Genomic DNA, 26,720 nt, shown 5'->3' with positions numbered 1-26,720 from the left:
GTCTTTACTAAATAAAAATAATTTCTTGCCTTTTATTCATAAGAGAAAGAAATTCCATTGTGAAAAAAAGTACAAAAACAGCCATTTGACTAAAGTTTTCCCTGTACTGTTCAAGAAAAATCTGTAAAAATTGGTTATGGAAACCTTGGTTTTTAACAGTCTGTATCCTTTAATGTTAAAGTCAAGACATACATAATCTTTTCATCAGTTCTATTCAATACATACAAATCAAAACATCAACATGTTTTCATAATAAGAGACTGTATACACCCCACAGTATTTCTAAGGTAATGACTTTCTGGTTAGAGCACAATGGTGGCATGAATTATGACACTTCACACTTGATAGAGAGCATTGAGAGAAGAAATTTAAATAAACCGAATGCTTTTAAGTATGTTACAAAACTCTTAAAATTTACTTCCATTTGGTTTGATGATTATATTATTCACAGTTCAACTACCATGACAGAAGCAACAGCCTGTGTGTAACTAAATCTAGATGACTGACCTATTCATGTAATTCGAAGAGAGGTAACCTCAAAATTACACAGTTACAGAATGCAAGTTAAAGGGAGAAAATTCTATTCAGCCAAACAGAATGCCAGGTGATGGCAAGCCAGATGAAATCCATTTGACCTCATCTACATAAGATTCTCACCTGTCTTTGCTGTATTGGTAAGTTCAGTAGCTCCTACAGCTCCATGAACAGTCACATCACCATCAGGAAGGCAGAGCTCAAATTCCTCCAGAGGCCTCTGTCCAGCTGCAGGAGAATGGGGAGACAGATTACAAAAGAACAAACAAGTAGTAAGAAAATAACTGTGACAGCAGAATGAAGTGGATACACACTGGATGCGTCACAGCTGGATTATTATAACATTCCAGCTAATAAAACTGTTAACGATCTACAAAAACAACGTTGCCTTCTTATAGAAGATTTAGCTAAATCAGGTATGGCCATAGCAAGCAGTGATGATCTTTAAGCATCTCAACTCACCAAACAAAATCTGAAGATTTAAAAAAAAAAAATGTTCTTGCTAGAAATGCTGTTACCTTCTCTTGCTTCTGCATCATAAATGAGCACTTTCGTTCCTTCCAGAACAATATACTTCCTGTCCCAGCCCTGTTGTCCACGTTTATTATTCCTGAAGGAAATAAGAACAAAGCCAGGTTGGATTTTCTGCTTGGATTCGGAATAAAACAAGCATGCAACTCCTAGAAAGACAAATTTCAGTGGTAGTACATAACTGTAACGGGAACGTAGCAATTATCACATTGTAAGAGCCAAGGTAAGATAAGGAACTGTTCCAAATATTTCAGCACCTGATATGGCACCGAGATTCATGTTTATACCTTGGCACTTTCATCCATCCTTCAAGACGCAGACTGCTGCTTGGCTCCTTCAGCTGCAGACCGGGAGAATTCATTTTATCCCGGCAGAATGCTTCAGAGAAGTGCGTGGCATATTCTGCTGGCAGTCCACAAGTAGCTGGCAAGCAAGTTGAGCATTTTGGGTGACACATCACCTGGCATTCTGACAAAAGGACAGAGAAAAACTTCTGTTAAAAGACAAAAAATCATGACACAGCTGCCTCAACTTCTAATGCACAGATCCCAGTTTTTCCAAGAATCTCCTTCTACTCTAAACCATCAGATGTTTTCTGATGTAGAATGTTTGCACCAACTAGTTCCAAGTCTTCATGCTTGATCCTTTCTTCAGCTTTCACCAAAAATCTGTTCTAGACGGCTGATGCTTTTTCATTCTACCATTATACACACACTCTGCTCTTACCAAGGCATTTAGATGCCTGCCGTCCAAAGTGCACAGTATCCAGACACACCGCACATTTTGTTGCTCTCATATTTAGCCCCACGTTAAAACGATGTGGGATATTATGATGCATTCGCTCTTTCAGGCGTCGGCTGTACTCTGGAAGGTATAAAATTTATTATCAGGATGAAAACTGTGATAGGGATGAAAATTATAGTAGGTTTTGTCATTTTAAGGCCCAGGTAATAAAAAGTGACTACATATCTCTATCAAAGCCCTGCTGAACATAGACACTGTCTATTTTCCTTTGCAATCTGCGCATCTTAAGCTACATTACCACCTCAGTAATTACCTTATACAGATGCACAGAATGTGCTGCTTGAGAACAGACTGTAGAACTGAAATGGCTAATGTTTGCTGTAGCAAGATTATGTCAATCAAACCATCTAAATTCCAAGTCTGCACTCAGCTCCAATTCTTACAATGTGCTAAACTCATCTCTCAATTTTGGTTATAGCTAACAAACCCTTCAACACCTATACAGTCGTAAATCAATACACAGCAGGCCGCCTTCATACAGCCCTCATGCGAACAATCAGTGCCAGCATATCTTAAAGCACACCTAAAATCCCTGTTAGGGGATCTATGTTGAGCAGAGTTTATCCTTCAAGGCTTTTACTGATGAACATGATTTTCTTTGCTGTCTGTGATCTGCCTCTGAGGACATCTTCCCATACCCAAGTTACCCATCTTGTGCCTCCCCAGCTACCTCTGATGGCCAGAGCAGTTTGTGGGTTCTGGCTTTTTCGAGCTAAAGGCTGCAGGTTTTGGTTCAGTCTCTGGTTCAATGCTCACTCTGGAATACTGGTTAACTAAGAATAAATGAGTGGAGCCCTCAATCCTTCAATTTCTTCCAATGATCCTCTCCCTTCCATTCTCAAGGATATACAAGGTTATCCCCTTTTTCTAGTTGATAGTGTATTAATGTTGTATTTGACCTAGTATCTTCCTTTTATGCCTAACAGAAGTCTTTTCCCTTTACCAAAAGTCTTGATAGAATCTTTCCGCTCAGCAGAACAAATCTGCGGTTTAGATGTAAACTGCTAAGGAAACAACCATAAATCCTTTTGATCAATGCAGAGAGTAGTACAGAAAACATACTCCTCTGAAAAAACCAAGCTCTTAAAACAATTCATGCTAAATAATTATTTTATTGCTGAAGTTTCCAGAGGTAAGTTATATAATCCAAATAGAGAATTTTAAACCAAAAGCAAAACTTATCTAATATTCCTATCGTGAAAAAAATCTAGGATTGAAATTAAAAAGAAGAGATTGCATTGAAATAGTAGACAGAAAAGCAGTAACAGTAAAGTTCAGCAAGAACCTACCCTCTGGTGTGGAGGATTCCTTCCTGCGACTGGAGGGCGGCGCTAGCAAACTGATCGGAGTAGGCTGGTGCTCTGGCGAGCGGACTATGGCAGACATGATGATCTGCTGCCTGGCTGTGGCTGGAGTAGATGGATGAGGGTGGTCTGATATTTTCCGATGAGCAGCTATAGACGAGATAAATGCCACTCATTAACATAACCAATATGAAACACTAGTTCATAGCAGTGGTTCTGTGTAACCAGTCAGTGGTTACAGCCCGCAGAAAAAAGTGCAGCCTTATTGCATCTTCACAGCAGTAGATTAGAATTAAACAACATATGTTACTGCTATAGTGGCACACAATTAAAGGCACGTTTTCAGACCAAAAACGTGCGCCTCCTTCCAGATTCACCTTTTCTGTTAACCCCTACCTTCTTCACGAGCAGATCTGAGCTCAATGCGTGTTTTCTGTAGAGCTTCCTCCAGCTCAGCAGAACGAGCCTTCTCCTTCTCCAGTGCCACTTTCAGCTCATTGTATTGCAGGGGAACCTGTGTGGGTAAAGAAGGGTCCTCTTTCCGCCGACTAAACAGGCCCTAGCAACAGAAACACACAGACAACTCCTAACTCCTAGTAAGAGATGGCTTAAACTAGGCATAGTGAAACTAGCTAGTGGCAGTCCGGCCAGAGGGCCTAATGGTAATTCTGATATGCGTAAGGATGGATTTTTAGTTCATATTGGCACTGGAGAGAAAATGTTGAGATATGGATTAATTTAAAGGAGGGACGTACGTTACCTGTTAGTACTCACACCTTGAGTTTCCGAAAGCATCTAAACAGAGGATCTCAAAATACTTGGTTAAAATTAAATTACTTAATTCAAAATGACAGAACGGCTTATGACAAAGATGTGACACAAGTCACATCGCCTGACTAATCAATCCTATGCTGTAACTACAAGACAACCACTCTAGATACACAATATGTTCATACACACACACATACTTACCATTAAAAATAAAAGCATAGTTAAAATTCTGTATTTCTACAGCCTCACTGAGGTGTAGCTACTGGGTTGTAACATAAGTATTGTAGGAATAACAAAATACTGGAAAAACCACAATGAACACATTCTGCCTAGAAAAGTTTGCGTTCAGCAACGCAGAATGCTCTTAAATGAGGACACATTTGTGTTACACAAAGAAAAATAAAACAGAATATTATGAATGCACAGCACATAACTCATCACAAAACCATCATTTAATTCCATGCCTCTCAAACCTTTTTCACCCACCTTTTTCTTTTTCGCTGGTTGGTCCATCTTTGCCTGCAGGAAATCAATAAGTTTGGTTTGCTGAGAAATAGTGCCCTCCATTTTCACTTTTTCATGGGAATAGAGAACCTGTGAACCACACATACGTAGAAGAAATTTCATCTTAATAGAAGAAACAAACAAAAAATTCAATAGCAGAAAAGAGCTAAAAAATAGTATCAGGAAAGTGTCACACAGAAACCGTAGATCACATCTGGAAGCACAGAGTCCTGCCTACTGCTTCCTCATCCTCACCTGAATGTTTTCCAGCTGATATTCCAGGTCACTTCTTTCAGTCTTCAGAAGATCTGCTCGATCTAGGGCCTCTTGCAGACCTTGAGTTAGGCGGAAGATGTGATTCTTTTGCAAATCCATTTGCTGCTGCAGCTTTGCCTGCTGTTAAGAGGAAAACAAAGGCCAGTGTTTTGGTTTTGTTGTTTGTTTGTAATAATAAATAAAAGCTATTAAAACTTATCACTCTTTGCAAAATACACATCATTGGAGAACTTAAAAGTAAACAGGCAATTCTTTAAAAGCTAGAAAATTACAGTATTCTAGAAGTTTTCCTTCCTTTCAGAATCATTATGACTAAACAAGCATTTCTATGTAGTCCATTTACATTGATCTGTAGTAACACCATTTCTTTCAACTGCACGTTCAAGTTATTTCCTTTTTAAAATATTTAAAATCTTGTAATTGTTAATAAGACTGCACATACATAAAGAATTTCTTGATACCGTTTTCTCAAGCTCTCTTTACAACCACCAGAAGCCATCTCAATACTTTGTAATGAAAAAAGATAAATTATTTCCTATACCAGGATAAACTCCTTCCTCTACAGTCATATAAGAAAATCTATGTCCAATTGTTTACATCTTTGTTTCCAGGTAGAAACAGAAAAGGGCACATGACAAACTACTCCTAATTCTTTCAGGTTTTAGACTTTCTTAATGAGAAAGTCCCCCAGTATGAAAACCATTAGGGCTCATATGTTATAAAACAAGAGCCATAGATCTTTCACTGGGATACATAATGTAGTTCTCAACCCTGGGACACCTTGTCAGTACCCCAAGTACACCAAAAGGCTCTAATTGCCCTGTCTAATTGTCTGTAACCACCCTTCCCCTGAAAGCCTCCTCTGCAACCTCTTCACCCACTGCCCATGCCTGGCTGCCTGCACCCAACACCTCACTGATAGGGTGCGGGTGTGTAACCTTGGATCAGACTTCTGTGAACCTAGCTGAATTATGAAAAAAGCTGTGAGAAGCCTCACCTGTGGCCTCCACCCCTGCACCCTCAGCACACTGGCTCCAGAGCTGTTTTTAAGCTGCAGTGTGTGCACTCGGTCTGGTCAGAGCTATGCTGTAAGAATGCCGTGCCTGGGCACGGCCCTTGCCTTGCAGACCTGACCTAGGACGTGCTTCATCACTACAGCCTTCTGTAATGATCACGGGGCCACTGGCTGAACCCGATTACCTTCACCAAGCCTGCTCTGCTCTTCTTCAGGTACTGTGGCACTGTGCCCACTGGCTGCAACATCCCTGTCCTTGCCTGACCTGCTGTCACCCTTGACTGCCAGCTCACCTGCCCTTGAGGAGCAGTTCACTTTCACTGCTCTGACGCAACCACACACTTTGCAAAGTTTTAAGTAAAAACAAAGCCCTCAACTTTATTATTGTACCCAACTTTATTATTGTGCCCAGTAACACAGCAGAAGGATGGATGTGTAACACTGCTATTCACACAACTTTTCCCCCTCAAGATGTGGAACCTTCTGCATTTATGAGTTTCCAAGGTTACCTCCTCCAGAAGTCTCTGCTTGAGCTCTCTTTCTGTCTCAAGCTTCTGTTGTAAACTGCGTGCATTCATCTCCAACATAGCATGCTTCTTCTCCAGGTCATTGAGCTAGGCAGGTGGGATAGATAGTGGAATAATATTGAACACTAATAAATATAGAGTTCCACAATGCTAATGCAACTTCACCAAGCACATGCTAAAGAAAAATGATACAGTTACTCTTTACTTACTATAAGGGGGGAAAACCAACCAAACTATTTTGATATGCCATTGCTCAAATGCAGATATCAAGTTATTGAAGGACTTCACCGTACACTCCAAGCAGCTTAGGCTGCTTTCTGCTTTAGTCTTTTCTAAAAGGAAATCCGAGGTCTTTGGCTCAAAGACAGAACTTTATTCTATGACCTTCAGTCTTTAAATTCACTCTAACATCTTGAAAAAGCTGCTCAAGACCACATTTCTACAAGTAATATCTCTAGAAAAGTATCTCATCTAATCATGAAAGTCTAGCTTACCTTATCAGAAAGGCTCTCAGCTTTGAGTTTTTGTTCCTTTAGTGCTTGCTGGAGGGCTAGAATTTCTGCCTTGTGTTCTTTGACAGCTAGTTCTACCACCTGGCGAGATTCAGTAATACGCTGATCTGCTCTCACTCTGTATTAAAATGGAAAATAATGTTACCTAACTCCTTTCTGGGCTTGACCTCTTCTTAGCATGCAGTGGCATCAATAACTCTTTCAGGGGGTTGCCTCAAATTCAGGATGTTACTTTATAAAGCCTGCCTGTTTGCTGCAACCCTTTTATATTCTATAACCCTGTTCCTGCCCCTGCTAGAACTACAGTCTGAAAATTTCAAGACCCCACAGGGGCAGTTAGGATCAAAGACTGTTTTTCCATATAATAAAGTAGAAGATAATAAATCAAGACATTTTATAAGTTACAATGATAAATACCACTCCCCACAAATCCCTCGCTTGCAAAGAAACAAAAGGAACAATATCACTGGTGAATGACTATTAACTAATAAACCATTTTTAGAACTACCTCACAAGAATTTATATTTAGTATCAACTCCCATATCCTATTCTAAATATAATTTTCGTACTAGCTTCTATAGAACATTTTCATAAAAGTTAATAAAAGGAGGAGGAGGAGGGAGAGACCTGCTCTGTTTCTCAGTATCCAGCATCCTCTGCAACTCTCTAACTCGACATTCAAACTGGGACTTCTCATCTCCTAGAACATTTCTCCATGCTTCCCACTGACGCTCTTTCTCCAAGAGTTCATCATTCAGGGCCTCCAAGTCCATTACTTGCTCTTCCAGCATTGTACATGTTGTCTTCAAGGCCTCCATAGTCTAAAAATAAATCCTCCTATCAATTCTCACATCCCACATGAAGCATGCACTTTAAGCTTCAGCCTTACCATTTAAATTAGAGTACATGCAAATTGGCAGCAAACATAAGCTGGTAAATCACAACCCATTTATTTCAAGGCTTCCATACATTCACTTGTGATTGCCGTTAATGTCAGTTCTATCTCATTATGAAATTTTTGAAATTTCCAGGGTCACAAAATTAAAATGCATACTTTTAAGTTACAACATCTTCAAGAGTACAAAATTTCTAAATAAAATTGCACGAAAATACAATGAGAAATACCAAAAATTTCCATTCACTCAACTGCTCTAGGAAGGAAGGCTTAAACGATAACTGGTCTAAGTCATTGCTTGTGGAAGCATGTTCTTATAGTTTCCAGATTAAAAATAATTTTTTGCCTTTCAAATAATTCGTTAGCTATCACAATGAGACCGCGATCCGGACTTATAAAGCCTTACTTGTTTCTGACTGGTAAGCTGCATCTCTCTCTCAGTGATCTCTCTACGGAGATGGTCAACTTCACTTCGCAACTGGACAACTTCATCATTGGCCCCTGAGGCCTCATCAAGTTGTTTGGACAAGAAGAAATTCTGATTGTTCAGTTCTGCATTATCTTCACTGAGCTGGTTCAGCTGCTCTTCCAAATCCGTAATCACCTAGAAAGAAAAATAAATTAAATTACATGTCAGTGATACAGTTTTTTGAAAAAGTGTTCTCATAAAGCCATTTATTGTCAAGCAAGGAGACAGCCTGGCTTTTAAATTTTTTCAAATTTAAACAAAAACAATGTTGTAGTGGTAGGTTTTATGCACAGAAGTATACCTCAATTAGGAATAGATTTGTTTCTTACAGAAAATAGCTTGACTTTTTAAAAATTTGGTTTAGAGTATAAATACGCTGCAATGCAATTTATTATTTGAGAGGGAACTGTCACATCTAAAGCACTGGATTGGGAATCAGGAGTTGTGGCTGTATTCTCAGATCTGCTGCTGACTTACAGCATGGCTTTGCCAAAGCACTTTACTTTTTTTTGCCTCAATTTCTCCTTAAGTGAAATAAGGATAGTACATCTCAAAGGCTTTTGAAGTATGTTATTTAAGGAAACTGAAAAAGAGGTGCAATAGAGGAAGTAAAATCTGATGAATCTGCTTAGCAATCCTTTATATTACTATATGTAACCAGGAAATGCAGAAAAATTTTAGGAAGTATATTCTATCAAAGTAACAGCGTTATGGATGGCAGCACTGGATACATAAAGAATGTGGCAGCACAACAGACTTAACAGAAAAATCAATGAAAAGCAAAAATTCAACAGGGACAATAGCCTTGCCTTTAATGATGTGAAAGCGTCCATTTGTTTAATCAGAATAGCATTATATGGTAACTCAAAACCAACGTTATCACAACAGAAGAGAAAGGAACCTCAGTATAATCTTGAAATCAGCTTAATAAAGAGAATTTCAGAAACCGGAAAGCTCTATACAATTGATATTCAGTTCTTACAAATACGTTCTAGAGGCTTTTTTGCCTAGATGTCAAAGAAAAGTGAATAAGATACTTCATTAAATGGGAAAAAATAAAATCCCAGAGCACAGTTGGCCACACATTCGAATTTAAATGTTCCAATTCCCTACACAAGCCAAAGACTTAAATATCTAAAGCAGTAGAGCATAGAGCATGCAGCTCTTCTCAGCTATCTGGAAAGATGACAACCATTTCTTTTTGAAGAATCCGTAATGCATATATTGGCAGCCTTTTACCGTGCCTCTCCTAGATCTAAATTAACAGTATTTGGTTTTTAAACTGTCAGCAGAAAAAGTCCAACTGACATTACTGCCTGCTGGGTGAAGGGGAGTTCCTACTACCCATATGTTTAGGGTCAAATCAAAATGATTCATACGCTAAAACACAATATATCTCATGAAAATCTGATTGTGTGGTTGTTTCTTGAGCACACTTACTGCCCTACTCAAAATACGTATTCTATGTATTCAATGCCTCAAGTTTTCAAAGAACATAGACTGTGTCATAAGGATGTGTTAGTGTCGATATGGCTGTAGGGATAAGACCTTAGAAGTGTATTTATACAAACTAAAAGGAACAAAATAACATTTGTTTTTACAGTGTTTTACCTGCCATTCTTACAAGTAACATCTGAGACTTCTATTGACTGCCAGGTAAGATAATATTTTTCTACTTCTTTTATGTTTAGCCACACCACATGTTTAGGCAGTTTTAAGACATCTTTTATACATCTGTGGTTTCTTCCACATATATTTTATATATTAATATAAATATATTCTATAAAAAATAAACCAGTTTTGAAATACAAGAAAGCAGACATGGGGGAAACAAAACGGAAAAGGTGACATGCAGAATTAATGTGTCAAACTACTTAATTTTTTTAAAACTGGCTGTATTTCAAGTTGATTTTATCCCTTAAGGGCTCGAAGTTAAGCTGCCATTTGCCTTTATTCTAGATTCTAAGATTTTTGACTTCTTTCCCTAAATAAAAAATTAAACCAGACCATTTTAATTTCACTGTTACATTTTATCTAGTAGGATATTTCTGGAAAACTTAAGACAAATAACAAAGCAGGGTTCCAGAAGAAGTGATGTGATCTCCTTCCTTGAATATTTTCCTAACAGTATATTTATTGACAATTCCAAAATGACTTGGCTTAAATTCCAAATACATTATATAATTTTTTTGTACTTTTTTAAAGAGTGAAAATTTGTTCTTCTCAATACAATTTTCCTTTTTTTCATGGGGAGAGGGGAAATTTGTTGACAAATCTCATTTTTAAAAGCTACCTAGAGCTGTGTATAACCCAACAGGGTTACAGAATTTAGAGATACTATAAAGCCTGAATAGCAATAGATAATACTGACACTGGAAAATGGGACATGGTATAAATGCCTGGTCTGGGAACCAAGAAGAAAGCAAACACAGATCAAAAAATGACATTTGATAGGAAATGCTGTCTTCAGCATACATACATACATACAACCTATGCCAGAATCCCATACCTGAAAAGATTTAATACCTTTAGGTATTTATCTTTTCAGTTAAGGAAATCCCCAGGCAAAAAAACCCCAAATAAACCAACCAACCAACCCTGAGCTATTCTGCAATTAGTTTTGTAAGTACATTAAAGGAAAGTCTGTAAGAAAACTATTATATCCTTTAGAAACCTGTAATATAATTACAAAAATCTTCACATTTAAAGTTTATAAAACAACCAAACACTTGAAAGCTTAGAAAAGCAATTCCAGACAATCTAGGCAGCCTTATCTCTGTCACTGTATCATCACTCAGAGCAACTGAACTTTTTTCCTCAATCTATGCTCATCTTCATCATGACTAATCCATAGGAGAGATAGAATCTAACTACACCATGCTAATCTGTCAGATTGTTCACTACATGCCACATCTAAGCAGACAACTTATCTTTATACTGATACAGAAGACTGTATCTCATTTTTTAAATATTACAGAGCAACCCAAGCATAACCGCTTTTCAGCAAAAATTCAGCACAATTCCCTCCCCATTAAATAGCTTCAGAAAAGCAAAGTGTTTCTCTATTGTGAGATTGCACAGATTCACAGCTATTATACCTGGCCCTACAAAAACTTCTCCAGGCAAGCATCACAAATTAAATATAGCAACAATCAGTTCAGGGCCATGATGATTAGGTTTGAATATCAGACACAATGTACAAAATTTCATCCATATACTCCATGTATCAAAATCACAAGAAAAAGGAGAAGAGGAACCAGTTTTAGAATACTACTAACTGCAGCTTGCAAACCTTTCCATAACCTCGTTCCTTCATGAAGACGTCTCAGTTCTCAGATACCAACAAACATGCAGGAAAATGCCAGGACACACCAAGGTTAACTGTTTCAGGATGCTATCCAGCAGCATGGTGTTTCGAGTTTAATGAAATTTTTTGTAAAACCTTAATACAGAACTTCCAGACTAATGCATAGTTTTACGCTATCCATTTCCACTCCTCCCCACCCTCATTAATCTTTACTAGAAAGCTAACTGTCAGAGTTAATAGGAAAAAAGAAAAAGCTGTCTCTCAGCCCCAAATTATTGTGAGAAGGAAGCAAGAGCAAGCATCAGACTCACTTTGTCTTAACATACTCACATTTGGATCCAAGAGACAAAGCTTTTCTAGCAGGGAAATACCAAGACTCTTAACGAACACTGCTGTTGATAGATACCAGTCTTGTATCTCTACCTGTCTGATGTATATATAAAAACGAACTCCTCATTTTCTTCCCCTTTCCATAGTCAGACAACATCTGTGACTTGAAACACACCTTACACAGAGATCTCGGTCTCCAAAATCTCATCATGGCTTAGCTTGAGGGACATTGCTCTCGTTAGTAGCTGCAGAGTAGCAAGACACTGCACAGTCTGCATTCTTCTCCTTCCCACACCAACCCATCATTAAAACATAGTCTCCTGTACTCCTCTGCTGTAGTTCTAGATGAGCTACCTCTACAACCATGAGCCTCAGCCTCAAATGATGATGATGATGTCATCCATGGTGAAGGTCCCAGTAGCTTCTTTCACAGCAACACCTCATCAACACCCAAGAAGTCTCTGACTTTTTGTCAGGCTACAAAAACTACAAAGCTCCAGTTCAATCTGTAACTGGCATCTGCCATCACATTTTCTGTGAAATGAGAATCAGGCATAACCCATCCCACCCAACAGCCAATTTTTATTTTTTTTTTTTATTTTTTTTTTACAAATTTAACAAAGCCATCTCAAAGTTTTTGCCTGGCTATTTAGCCTTGTTACAGTGGGAAAGATCCCTTTACTCTGAAACATAATTTAGCTTCAAAGTATAAAACATCTTCAGACACAGTTTTGAAAGTTCTTATGAACACAGACTATTCTTCTATGCCAACTCATTGAGCCAATGTGGAATCAGGATCTTAGACCAAAATCAGCAGGACTTTATGCATGACTAAAATGATACGTGTGCCTAACGGGCTTGCAGATTTAATGCCTCAATATCCAGTCTCATAGACAAGTGCAGAATCAAGCTTGTTAATACTTAAGATACTTAAGTATTAATGTTAATACTTAAGATGATGACAAAAGAACCTCAAGGAAGATAAACCTTGTTTTATTGGAGAAATCTTGAAAAAATGGGAATACAATATCCAGTTAGTATTTAGAAATGACACTCTCCTTGCTAGAGAAAAAACAACTGCCTGTACCTGAAAAAAACTAGAATATTCAGATGGTGGTTCCCTGGAATAACAATATTATTTTACTAAGCTTTGTGGAAATACTTTATAGAATTCTTTTCTTCTAAATATTTATAGACTTTACCATCCACTTACTGAATATTTTATTTTTGAAACAATTCTACTCTTATTTAGCTAACTTAGTTTTATTTTTAACTTCAAATGTGTTGATGATCCAGCAACAAGCTGTAATTAAGAGGCAGTTGGAAACAACTGACAAATACATAAATTTTCCTATTTCAGAGTGTCTTTTATTTCTTGATCTTTTTCTGATTGCCAGGAAAATACTTTTAACACTCAATGGATTATATTTTTGATAGAATAGCTCTTTAAATGTAGAGAACTAGTCCTTCTCTCTCAACAGATTTGCTGGTTGAACCATCATTGTGAGAAGATTATGATAAAATCTTGCTCTTCATGTGAGCCCACATGCATCTGTGTGTGTGTACAGCAGGTACTACAGTCTACGATTTTTATTGTAATTATGTATCCTAGTATTTCTTGCACAACTGAGAGGCAGAGAAAGCAAATGCTAGCATTTTCTTTTTGACTCCTAGTAGTAAAACAAAGATGTCACAAGATGAAACAATGCAGAAATATCAGAGCAACTGAATATAAATTCACAAACAGGCAGAAATTACAACTGACAACATAGCAATGGTCTTTATGTATGCACCCCAAAACAGAGCAAATTTAAAGTGAACAAATAGGAGAACCTAAAAGATGCCTACTTGGTCAGAGACCTCAGCATAAGGAAGAAGAGTGCAATGAGGGTACAAGGAAAGCAGACACAAAGTTGAGATGTAAGCCTTCTCTACAATTGGAAAGTGTGACCTTTGTGAAGCTAGAGAAACAGAAGAAATACCAAAGAAAGTATTTACCTTTTGAATACTATGAAAGTACTGAAGTAATTCAATCTTTAATTTTTTTTCCGGTCTAATCCTTTTTTCATAACATATGTTGTTTTGGGCTTCTCAATAAGATTAAATAAAAAATAATTCCATACCAATGTTTGCCAGGCTAGTTCAAGGAGTTTGTTTCAGCTTAAAAGGGGTATCTTTTGAAAACTTGCTGACAGAATAAACCCACTCATTATCATGCTGAGTAAGTACCAGCAGATCACAATTATTCTCTTGAAGTGTTATCTTATTTTAAAAGGAGTATAAATTCTAATCACTTTCAATTAGAATCACATGGTCGCCAAAAAGCAAAGTCTGCATCATACTGGTCACAATCAGAAAAATGAGGTTGAAACTTCCGGTGAAGGCACCATAATAAACGTTGCCTGATCCCTCACTGTCACTAGAAGATTGTCCTCTATCTTCTCTCCATGCTCCTCAGTAGACAGGATGGAGAGCTAGAAGAACTACTCATAACACAGAACAAGAAAGTTTCTATCCATGGTTAGTTAAATTATACATGCCTTCTCTGGGCTGGAAAGAGAATGTATGATGAGCATGTATTATTCATTTAGGAACTATTTAATTAATTTCTTATTGATGAGGATGTCTGATCCCACTTATCCCACTGAAGGGCCTTACAATGCACAACACTTTTAGACATCCTTTTGTGCAGAACCTTTGAAGCACTCAGCATTCTTGAAATGTCACGGGTCACTTCACTGCTGGAGATTGTTCACCACACTTACAGAGCCAAAGTGTTACTAGATAATGAGTTACAACCTCTGAAAGGCAGCCTAACATGCAGTGAAAAGAAGCTACAGATTTTCCATAATTGTTTTTTGCCTGCATGGAGATCACATGAGCATTTTCATAGAAAGGTGTCTTTCTCTACAAAGGGCAAGAGAGAACAAAAGAAGATAGCTATGGAGGTGAGATGCGTGATAGCACATATGGAGCTAGAGGACCAATCTAAGTAAACAAAGAAGGGAACAAAAAGTAAAGTTTCTTGTGCAGGATTTCTTTTAGATAGAGGTTAACACACTACAGTAAACTCTACCTCCTCATTTCTTCATGTCAGCATATTCTATGAACAGAATAGATGAATCCCCTTGCTCAGTGCTGAAGAGCAACTGAGGAAAACAGACTTTCACCTGAAAAGATATTTTTGAACGATGAAAACTTGCACATTAGATAATTTTTCATGCTGTAGATCTAAAGTAAGTGTGAGGAAATCACTGGAAGTAGGGAAACAATCAAGATAAAAAACCAGCAGTTAAGCCCTGCTTATAGGGTGGGGTAAGGAGGAAAAGCCTAGGATGACTGGCAATCAGTGCTGATCCAGAGGACAGTGCTGGTTCTGTAATTCATGTAATTGAAAGACAGATGCTGTCCATCAAGCACCATAAATCTGAAGATAGTGTAAATCTGCAAGAATCTTTATTGATTGACAAACCCTCCAACATCTGTCCTCAACTGATGAAATGCATCTAAAAGCATGTCAAAAGATCTCAAGCAATAGAAGGTGCAAATTAAGATCCTACAGTACTCTCTGCTCTTTGAGCAGATGACTACGTGTCAATGTATTATTTGGAACCGTAACATTTCTTGCCTCTTCAAACAGTGTTAAAGTCCTCCTTAAAACCCAGAGTAGCATGAAGGCTCTTCCACTCTGGCCTAGATCTACAATGCAGCTCAGGATTTGGACGGGTAGATCTTTTCTTCTTGTGACCAGAAAGGATCTTCACCTACAACCATTTTTTGCAGCTGCTACACCATTCTTATTAGCTACACTGCAATGGGATGTTTTAATTTACTTTCTTCTCCAAAAAGAAAAGCAGTGTTGATTTCATGATCAGACTAAAACCTCAAAATTGAGATTTACCTGAAACCTAAAAGAAATCAGATCCAATCCATCTAGCTCCTACTAACACCTTGAAGCCAGAAGTCCACATTAGGAACTAGTGTAATCAAGGATTAAATACATAAATTGTTTGTTTCCTTATTGTTAATTTCAAAATAATTCAATGATCTGTGTTTAATACTCACTGTGCAGCTATTACGAAGGGCTTCAAATTTACGCTGGATTTCATCTCTATGTGCCTAAAGGAGGTAAGAAGTTAATCATCAATTTTTCATACATTAGAACTTGAATCCAACAGCTGTTGCTAAACAAACTGCAGAACAATCTACCAGCAAGCAAAGTTTGGAAGGCAGATGCTGCAGGCTATGAAAGCACTCTGTAGTGGCAAAGAACTGATTAGCAAAAGTCACATCCTACTTAATCAAAACACACTTACACTCCCAATTCTGAACTACTTTAGAAAAATGTACAAACTTGAGAACGAAATTATGTAAAAGGTTCCATCCGAAATGGTCACCAGAAGACATGTCGATTCCATGTTAAGTCTGTACATTCTTGACATTTAAATTTGAGTTGGTTTTACTTCCATATCTAGACTGGTATCTCATAGAAAGTAAATACTGCACACAGCTTAACACTTGCAAAGAAAAACTATAATGAAGTATTATGCAAGCTATCCCGAACAGCTCTGTCAATCTACATGATTCCTACCATAAAGTACCATTTAATCCTGAGCCTCTCTAAAAAGCAGTGATGAAACATAACAATCAATTCTTTGGAAGACAGCATCCAAAGTACGGAAAAGTGCAAATGCTTAAAGAATGCAGTATTGCATGCACCATTTTACCTTCTAATTTACAAGCAAAGCATGACAAAGCAAAAGTTCTTGCTTCAGCCTCATGGCCTCTCTCAAAATTCATCAAACTGATTTAACAAGAGTCTAATGTCATATGCTATCTGAAAACTTAACAAATGAAAGGTTAGTGCACTAGCACATCCAGCCACCTTTCTTCATTCAGAACACTTTTGTTAGAGCCAAGAGACTAAACAGGAAAAAAATGTTCAACAGAAGTCAAATATGAGAGCTGAAAAGCCATCTTACCACAGCAGGCAACGTGAAAACCAAAAAAAGTATATTAAAAAAATCTGTAACAGAAATACTCCCAAGCCCAAACTGAACTATCTTACAACAGCTGGTCCAAAAGCACTATCATTTTGCCAAATTATCTGAAGCAATAACTGAGCGAACACAGGTCATGGTAAATATACCAAGCACATCACCATCCTATTGGCACTGATACTAGTTCTTACACAAAGCTTTCAGCTGGGAGGGAACCGCCTCAGTTTTGAGCAAAAAAGAAACTGATGCCATGTTCTATTCAGCTACCCTTAAGCCTTGATGTTGTTGCTGTCTTTTCCCAGCATGTACCTGCTTTAGAACCAAACCAAGTGAACAGTTCTCCCATTCATCTACTCAAAGCATCAACTCAGTACAAGCACCTATCTCAGCTGAGCCCACCATCCCTTCCAAAAAATAGCAATGGCAGAAATATTCGGAGCAGTTCATTGATCAAGTGCCACTGGAGCAAGAGAATGCACATTTTCAACACTCCAAAATAACTGGATTTGAAGGTCATTAAAGACTGCTGCTCAATGGGAGTTAGCTGGTAGCAGGTCATATACTTCCCCACTCTCTCCCTCCACAGCCCTGGGAATCTTTAATGAAGGAAATATTTCTTAGAATCAAGCAGTTTGAAAACATCTTTTTGTACTCAAGAGACAGCAACCAGCAGCATATAATTTAAAATTCCATTTACAGAGGGCAGGGAATTGAGCTTTTTTTTCCCTTATATCATTCACACACCTCACCAGAGACTGCAAGACACACGTGACAATTTTTAATGAAATAATCATTGGAATAAAATTATGTTCTAATGACACTATTTTCCTAGGAATCTGTTGGGGTGTTTTTCCCCAAATAAGTATCATCAAAGCAGGGTAACAGAGAAAAAAAATCATCACAACATTTATGATCATCAAGTACTTTCAAACTCATGAGATTCTATTTAAATAGTAAGTAAATCACCAAATAAAACTCTAAACAGTTTTCTATGCAGCTTTCACCTCTTCACAAAAGTAATAATGCTCTTACAGTTTTGGCAGCAGTGAACCACTACTAGGAAGTTTTGGTATGGTTAAAGGTAATAAGACAAAATTCGACATTTTAGCCATTCCTGCCTCTATCAACATAAGGCACAATTCATATCCTGTTCTGAAACTTTAAAATTAAATAGTATACACTCATTTTAATCTCTTTATGAAACATGCATCTACATAATTCTAATCTGCACACACAGCTCATAGTACAAATTTTAGGGCTCACCGTGAGAGCTTGAATCTCTTCCTCTGCCTCAGCTGTAGTCTCCTCTAGTTCAGTTTTGGCTTCACGGAGCTGATTCTCCAGGGCTGTCCGTGCAGCCTGAAGCCCAGTAATTTGAGATTCCCGCTCCTGGAGTGTCAGCTGCAATTCTGTCAACTGTCTTTTGAGTTCCAGCTTTTGTTCTTCATGCTCTAGACTAACCTGAAGAAAAAGTAGCATACCAAATATAAGTTACTAACAAAGAAAATAGAGGCAATGTAATCTCATTTCAGACCTCACTTTAAGATGCTATTGCCATGTCTATCCCAAAAATCACATCTTGACAGATTGTTTAAGTCACTGAGAAGTCAAGGACACAGCTTTGTCTACTACCTAAAAACTACTGGTTTGCTTTGAAAAAAGGTTAAAAGCAACCTGGCATTTTGAAGCAACAACTAGGGCACAAGAATAGTTCTAGGTGTGACTCAAATATCACATATCAAACGTTGATATAAAATACTAATCAATACTAATCTTTACGTGCACGTAAACATTACATACATTTTGCAATTGACTTTCATATTTCATTTTCCTTTCAGAGTCTTTTTAAAGAAACCAACCAGATCATCTGGCTTTGGGTTTATTTGAATGGCTTCAGTTGAAGGTTTTCTTGAGGCATACTCAGGGATAAACATGTTATTTCCAGAAATGGATAAGAAATGAACAAGCAGCAGAACAGATCTCAGTGCTCAAAATCAATTCCAAACCTTAGCACCTTCTTCAGGCTGTCTGCTATCCCAAGTGAATCTGTCTGTTGTGCTGTAGATGCGCGACAAGCCTGCCAGAAATCTTACACTGGTCCCAACCAACTTCCGGTCAAACAAGGACATGTGTTGGTCGTCCAACCCTCTTAGCTAAAGGCAAGATTTCAGTCTTAGCTGAAAATTAGTGGAGTGAGACTGGAGAAGGTAAAAGAAGATTTGAAGTGGATCCAAACTAGTTGATACAAAACTAAAAATGAAGCACAGCTCACAATTTTTTTAAAATGCATATTTTCATATTACTGTTAGGTTTCCTTCCAGAAAACTTCTGAAAAATGTGCATGAAGCAACAGGTCTCCTGTTTTCTTACAGCAATTCAGTTGTGTCCTTTACTTTCTATTCTGTAGACTCTAAGGCAATGGTTAAGCTGGTCACTGCACATAGCTGAACTTCTATTCTCTACCACCACAACCACTCTAGCTGGACAACTTTATAAGGATATTGTACAAAGAACCATAAATATGATCCTGAGAAAGCAAGGTGATCTAAAAGCTCAGATTCAGTTAGGTCTAAGAATGACAAATCCTTAATACTTACTTTTATCTCCCTCTAATGATCAATTTTAATTTTTTTTTTTTATTCCTAGGGGAAAAAAAAGTACTGCTAGACCAAACTAAATTAATATACCTTAAAATACTCTTTTTTATGACACACAGAACTAAATCAAATTAATTCTAGTTCTCACTATAATACTTAACATGGGGTACATTCAAGTTAAGTTTGTTTGGAGGGATTAAACCCAAGTTTTCACCTCTCGCAGCCTAGTCTCTAACTCCAGCAGGCGGTTCTTGTCAGTGTGATCTTGGTGACTCATCTTTTCCAATTGTTCTTCTAATTTTCGATTCTGGGCCTCTAACTTTCCAGCTTGTGTTTCCAAGTAGAACTTCTGTTGCCTGAGCTCTGATATCATCTCCTCTTGGGCTTTCCTAATAGGAGAAAAGCACAAATGACAAACCCAAAATGTCCTTAGCATAGGTCGTTTCACTGGGAGGAAGTAAGGAAGAATATACAAGGTTCCTGTTAAGTAGAATAGTTAAGGTCATAGCTTAAATTCTATATCCCAACCTAAAAAAAAAAGTCAACTCTTTATTCCTGCCTGCAAAAGATCCACGTACTAATATATTCATCAACATATGCCCAGAGCATTAAATTCCATGTTTGTATATTGCACAGAAAAATTAATCTTGTACACAATAATCTACAACAACATTTAAGCTACAGTTCATTCTCATTTCACCAATTCCTTATTACATGTTTTTCTATACAGGAAAAAGAAATGCTAAGAATAGTTGCTTTCACACAATGATTTCTGAGATGAGAGAAACCCTATGGTTTAGGGTTTGAGGGGTTGTTTTGCTGAGGTTTTTTTCCAGTTGTAATGGACCTAGAACTTGACCTACATTGAAGTGAAGCTTTGTCACCTCTGATGAAAATCTTAATCTACAAAGTGAAAAAAAATAATTACTTCTGCTCAGAAGAATTTTGAGAGCTGGCAACGATTAATTATTACCATAAGAATTTGAAATGAATACCCACATTAAAAAAAAAAAAAAAAAGAAAAGAAGGAAAAAAAGGTCTTTCTACATTATTTACAATTCCTGGAATAATTTTATCATGCATTGGAAATTTTTGCCTCATAGTGTGCTTTCTACTTAGAAGTTTCACAAAGCTCTACATATATTAATGAATTAATATTTTAAGAAGTTCACTGTGAGATAAGATGTTATTAATCCTATCCCAGAGAAATTATGTGGGTTGCCCAAGATCAAACAGGAAGACTTAACAAAACTAAAAATAGAACTTAAGTCTTCTGACTCACATTTCTGTGCATTGCACACAAAACCACCCTTTCACCCTTTCTCTTTTAATTTACCTCTGCAGATTATTGCCAGTCAGAACTGTCAAATGGTGCTATTTCACTTCTTGATGTTTACTGGGCTCTCTTCTCAGGAGTCTGATAATCATTAGTTTCCTCTGATACTGATGGAACAAAAGCTAGCAGAGTTCCCCTCTCCTCTGAAGGGTTTAATCACTAGTTCTCCTCTTCAAACATGCTCAGATTAGCTGTAGCTTTTGTGGATTTCAAACACAGTCCAACAACATATTTATAGATTTTCACCACAATTTACAAAACAAATACAACTTCATTAGCTACCTGCATGCATAATAAAGCAAGTTTCTCTTGAACTGTTAATTCCTGTCCTCTACCAATCTGTACTGTCCTCTACCAATCCATAAAATTATGTTTCTTGCAAACATTATTATATTTTTTTCTTGTTTCCTGTGGATCTCCAGTCAATTGTCCTGCTCTAGGAGGATGCATCTAGCTCAGCTAAGTTCTTACAGTCAGTTCAGCACCAATGACTGTGGCACTAGACCTTGCATATGCTTCTCAGGTACTCGTTGAGACATTACTTTTGTTTTATTTCAGACTGAAGGTAAGTTATGGCTTTTGCTGCCTGAACAAACTTCCTAGGTGATTAACTGGAGGTCATCTGGAGCATAAGCAACATAAATTTTTTATTTCTGCGAATATTTCTGGCTGCTCAGGCTAAAATAACTTGCCAAATATTTGAAATACAACAAAAATTGGAGCCATTACATATCTGGAGCATAATTACCACTGAAAAGGAAAAAAAAATAACCCAAGCAACTCCGCCAAAATTAATCCTTGCTTAATTTCTATTCAATATTATAGGTGAATCCATCCAAGTACCTCCCACAGAGACACTATCTGACATTGCATTCAACAACTGACATACACTGAAAACCTTTCTGCAAAAGCTGAAGCTGATCAATCTCTTAACTCAGTAAGAGCATGTAATACTTTAGCCCTACCTTGCAGGACATAGAAAACAAGCCACACTTCTTCCTATACTTTAAGTAGAATGCCTTTAAGTCATTTATGAAGGAAAAACATCATTATAAGGACAAGGAACCTCAGCTAAAATCCAAAGCAAAATAAAGTTCATGCAGACCAAAAATATGACACAGATTTCCTCTGTGTTTAATAAACGAGTATTCACCACAAGAGCAATTGCTGATTACAGAGTGATTCAAGATGACATTAGATCTTAAACAGTAGTATACGCCAAAACCACTGAACTGACTATTATACTGGTCACTGATGAGAACTAAAGAGAGGCTGAAGTTGAGAAGGCAACAGAAATATTTGGGTGTTATCTGGGTTAGGAAGAAAACAAAATCAATGGAAGCAGCATTCTGAATCTGAAGCTGGGGTATCTCCTACTTCACCTTACTTCTGTCCATTTCAGCAACACACCTCACTCTCACAACTGGCAAGTCAAGAACATGCAGAAAAACTCTGCTTAAAAAAAAATTAATCTAGTTTTCTTACTTGTCTTCTCACCCATCAGGGCAGGATGGAATGTTTGTGAAAGAAAGGTGTTTACTGCTTTCTATTTCAACATCATGTAACCGTTGCAGGAACCAAAGAAAATATAGATCTATTAGAAATATGTATGTGTAAAAAAGTTATATACACTTCTCCAGAAGTATTTCAGACATTAAAATTATTACTATACATTAAACATATCTGGTAAACCTGCACAAAGCACCAGCCTTAGGAAAGGCTCCAAAGTAAACATTGCAACACCAACAAATTTTCCCAGTCATGTTTGAGGAAACACAAAATATGCAGTGAACCACAACTATCTGAAGCACAAGCAAATTTTTGCATCACTGAAAAAGAAGCAGGGAGCACAGCAGGCCTGCAAGAAAGTATCACTTTTACATTACTAGCATAGATCTTACTGAGCATCATTCAGTGGTGCCCAGTATGATAGCAGTTGCTATACTTACATGTTCCTCTGGGTAAAAAGGCTGCTATTTGCTGCCAGTTTATTGGCCTCGGACAATTCCACTATTCTCTGCTCCAGTGACCTAATCTTCGAATCCATTGCATTGATCATCTGAAACAGAGCAATGCGCCCTTGAGACTGCACAACAGAAGTGATTATAAATACAGTGTTTTAAAAATGTCTGAACTTTTCCCAGAAACAAAAAGAAGAAAACCAATCAAGTGGCCAAAAGAGCATTACAGATGGATAACTGGAGCTATTGACAACTGCTTTTCATTTTAGGAGAAAGCAACCATTATATTATCAATGCACAAAATGATGGGTACATAGCAAGCTATGCTGCTACATTTAAGGAAATATTCTTGAAGATATCTTGAATTAAAACCCCATGTCTTAAAATCAGTATTAATCAGTGGATTTCCTTCAAAGCAGCTCTACAAAACCTCAAACAAGATTATCTTGCTGGAAATCAGAGTCTCAAAAAGCTAGTTTTAAAATGCTTTGATTTCCAATTCAACTATACATACCGCCTTCTGTTCAGCCAGGACTTTACATTTCTCACGTGCTTCTTCTTCATGTCTTCTGAGCATATTCTCAAGCGCTTCCTTATCTGCAAGATCTTTCTTCATCTGATTTTCCAACACCTAAATGAAGACATTACTTTTGTCTAAGTTATATCTGTTTCACTGGGCAAAGGGCAAGCAGAAAGAAAATCATCAAGACACTTTTTTTAAGCAGTCTCAAGCAAAATTAAACCCAAGATGCAATTGCATAAAATCCATGGAAGAGTGAACACCAGAAAAGAGCACTCCCTCAGTTATCTCTGAAGACTGAATTTAATAATAGAATTTTATGAAGACATGGAGATACTGTAGATTTTTTAAAAATTATTCAAGTCATATAAACTGTGTTCAGGAAATATTCCAGACAGAAAACAGAAAAACTTTATACCCCAACATGTCCAGTAGAGGAAATAAGGTAATGCACATCTTTTGGCTGCCCTACCAACCTGGCTCAGAAGCAATTTGTAAGTTCCACAAGTATGCAAGAGAATGTAACTGAGACCCCATGAATTCTTCAAGTCAGAGACACAAAACGAAACCGCTAAGCAAAACACTTCTTTTTGTGGCACAAATACCTGTCATTAGGAACAGGACTAAGGTAACCAATTGTTACATGTTTTTAAAAAGGAATGTTATACATGTATGTCCAGAGCTTTAAATCAGTAAATCACTTCCTACAAAGAAAAGTTTTCAAAGGCAGAAGTCTGAACCCCACAGGATATTTTTTACTGTTCCAGTTACAAGCATCCCATGTCCTCTTTCATCCCTTTGAACACCTTTCACCTGGTTTCCTGATTCCTCCTACTAAACCTTATATCATATGTTGCCATAACACACTGCCTCTCTTTTTCTTTTAGTTTTTTTCCAACCCCTATCCTCTTTTCCATTTTTTATGTCACCACTTCTTTTTTCCCCAATATCTACCTCTGATCTTCCTTCTTATTTCTCTTTTTTTCCTTCATATTTATCCTACAGAAATTTCTTCTCTCCTCTTAAATACTACATCCTCTCATATTTAAGCTGAAATGTAGAATTGAAGTCCTAGGTAAACGTATTAGACAAAGATTGCTGAAAACAGATTATGCTTAGTAGAAACAAAGATTCTTACAAAATGCATTTACTGGCTGATGTACTGCAGGTTCTTTAGAAAAAATCCTTAGACAGTGCACATACTCCTATTTTCCAATTTCTTTTTCCTAATTTTAGACGGTGTCTATGATTCTATTTCTAACTGTTTGTCTTATGCTACCCTGGAAAAGACAAAAACAAAGTGGGTGGTTTCTGTGGCTTCTTGGCAGATGTTACAGCTCCAAGAAGATGGAATTCCAGAAATGCTATAGTATTTGCCAAATTTAAAACTTGCAGGTAGGCTGTGTGAATACTCATAGAAGTCATCAGTAGGAACAGAAAGTTTATTCAGGATGTGAGATCCAATAGCATTAAGTAGGTATTGTTTAGTCAGCAACAGACAAATTACAATCAGCAACTACCTTCCTATAGTTCTGACTTCAGGTGCCACCTGTTTTAATGCAGTGTTAAAGACAGATAAGGTACAATGGCATGGGCTAGAAGAAAAACTTACTCAGATTCCACTAAGCTCTCTGAACACTTCAGTAGTGTTAAGCAAGAAGGCAACTCATAATACAAAGCAATCAGAGCCTAAAGGCAACTGTCTTTCCCTGAACTCACTCTACCTACAAAAGCTTGTAGGAAGAAAAGAAGATATTTTTACTTTGAGTTTTTCCTCATAGAATTGTTCCTTCTGTTTCAGCTGCAACTCCAGATGTTGTGCTGCAATCTGAGCCTCACGATGCTTTTCTTCCAGCTCCTAAAAGCAGCAGAGATTCATATTCAGACACAAAGAAATAGTAGGTGCTGTGTGTATATGTTACACAGGTATTAAACATTCATTCATTCTCTTTTTTAAGGCTTCACCCTATAAAAATCCCAAGACCGGGGCTGTGATAGTAAAAAAACATGAAAGCTGCACATAATGAGTTTTAAGCTTTGCATATTGTTGCTGACCCATCTACTGTAGAGCAGATATACTACTAAAGAGTTCTACTTCCACAGTAAGAATCTCCATTTCCCAGTAAAATATTCTCAAAGATGGGCCAAGGACATTTTGTGAAAACAAGCAGTTATAAACACTTTATAGAAGTGGCAACACAGGAAGTCCAGATCTATTTTTAACAAGGTCTCTCACTTGTTTTCTCATGGAAGAGCTCAATAATGGGGCACTGCTGTCTATGCTTTTCGTTCTAAATTCAGAGAGTGGGAATAGTATTTACTTTGCTATATTCCTCAGACAAATGTTGTCAGAATAACTATTTATAAATTGCTTGGAAAATGTAAAGTACAGGATGCCATAGATATGGTAGAACATACCAGAATATTTTTAACCTCTTTACTTCACATCAGATAGTTTCAGCCATGAACAGTAAGAACTGAAATAATTCTGTATCTTGTAAGTCAGCTATTTCTGCTGTCTGATATATCTATAATCACCTTTCAACAGGACTCCTCCAAGAGTTGTGTATAGAACTTTATGCTCATTCATTGTTGTATTTGCCATTCCAACAATTTCCTTAGAACAAGAGGCAGATCCATGTCTGTCATTCATTACCACTGGGTTGACTCTTGCATAGACAAGTTCAGGTTTTGGGATGCATCCAGGTCTCCTGTCTACCTTCGTGACTGCATAGCACAGGAAACTTGCCTGATATTTCTAATTTAGCTCTTTTCATATTCTCTTTTCTGATCTTCCTCATCTTGAAAACAAGCTAAGACCTTTTTTCTCCAGTAATTGCAGTAGACCTCTTTTTCCAGAAGTGAGAATCAAAGAGGAGGTTCAACAAAAGTAGGTCATCTACAGTGCCTAGTACCCGACACTTCTACAAGGAACGGAGATTGCTGCTTTTTGCAATTGAAATATGTCTCCCAGCAACAAGAGGGACAACTCACCTCCCCCAGAAGCCCACACGTTTCAGGTCCTGGCAGAGAATCAGACAACCAGATCAGCAGCAGCTTCAAAGCTACCAGCATCAGACTGCTCATATTGTAGCAGAAGCTTCATCAGTTTCTGCAGTGGCACTTAACAGCCAGTGTGGGTTTAAAAAGGTAATCTCTTACCATTCTAGTTCTCATTTACTATTCTCTATGTAGCACTAACTTTGTTATTAGCATCATATCAATAATCTACACTTTCAAGCAGTAATAAGTATCTTCCCTAACTTGTTTCTTACTTCTTATTCAAGCAGATCAGCAGGTACCTCTCAGGACTGCTAGATGAGTGGACATGAAACCAATGCCTTTATTCAACAATTTCCACCTTATTCTACGCAATTCTCGATCTATGGCTCGGAAAGGTCAAAAGTGTTTAAAAGAGATCAACTTGAGGGAGCAAACAGGGTAGCAGTGGAGAAAAATGAAAACTACTACCCTATGATCCCAGATCAGAACTGCATGGGACTAGGAAGGACTCTGTAGGCTTATTT

At 37.4% G+C, this 26,720-nt stretch overlaps 1 protein-coding gene across 2 annotated transcripts in view; it reads right to left on the bottom strand.

Moving 5' to 3' along the window:
• CIT (citron rho-interacting serine/threonine kinase) overlaps positions 1–26,720 on the bottom strand; it is a 73,539-nt gene that overhangs the window by 13,852 nt on the left and 32,967 nt on the right. For both annotated transcript variants that reach the window (XM_074920706.1, XM_074920707.1), the window contains 18 exons: positions 24,956–25,051; positions 23,188–23,304; positions 22,662–22,771; positions 19,591–19,765; positions 18,043–18,240; positions 15,845–15,898; positions 8,080–8,277; positions 7,406–7,599; positions 6,761–6,896; positions 6,249–6,353; positions 4,704–4,844; positions 4,431–4,538; positions 3,570–3,732; positions 3,159–3,323; positions 1,792–1,929; positions 1,353–1,533; positions 1,053–1,144; positions 658–762 (listed from right to left, as the gene is read on the bottom strand). In XM_074920706.1, the coding sequence (XP_074776807.1) occupies positions 658–762; positions 1,053–1,144; positions 1,353–1,533; positions 1,792–1,929; positions 3,159–3,323; positions 3,570–3,732; positions 4,431–4,538; positions 4,704–4,844; positions 6,249–6,353; positions 6,761–6,896; positions 7,406–7,599; positions 8,080–8,277; positions 15,845–15,898; positions 18,043–18,240; positions 19,591–19,765; positions 22,662–22,771; positions 23,188–23,304; positions 24,956–25,051 (2,476 nt within the window). The remainder of the gene's footprint in view (positions 1–657; positions 763–1,052; positions 1,145–1,352; positions 1,534–1,791; positions 1,930–3,158; positions 3,324–3,569; positions 3,733–4,430; positions 4,539–4,703; positions 4,845–6,248; positions 6,354–6,760; positions 6,897–7,405; positions 7,600–8,079; positions 8,278–15,844; positions 15,899–18,042; positions 18,241–19,590; positions 19,766–22,661; positions 22,772–23,187; positions 23,305–24,955; positions 25,052–26,720) is intronic.

Source organism: Athene noctua, chromosome 17 (assembly GCF_965140245.1).
Source record: "Athene noctua chromosome 17, bAthNoc1.hap1.1, whole genome shotgun sequence".
Classification (NCBI taxonomy): Eukaryota; Metazoa; Chordata; class Aves; order Strigiformes; family Strigidae; genus Athene; species Athene noctua.
Note: the sequence above shows the minus strand (reverse complement) of the source record. Positions and strands in the feature narration are given on the sequence as shown.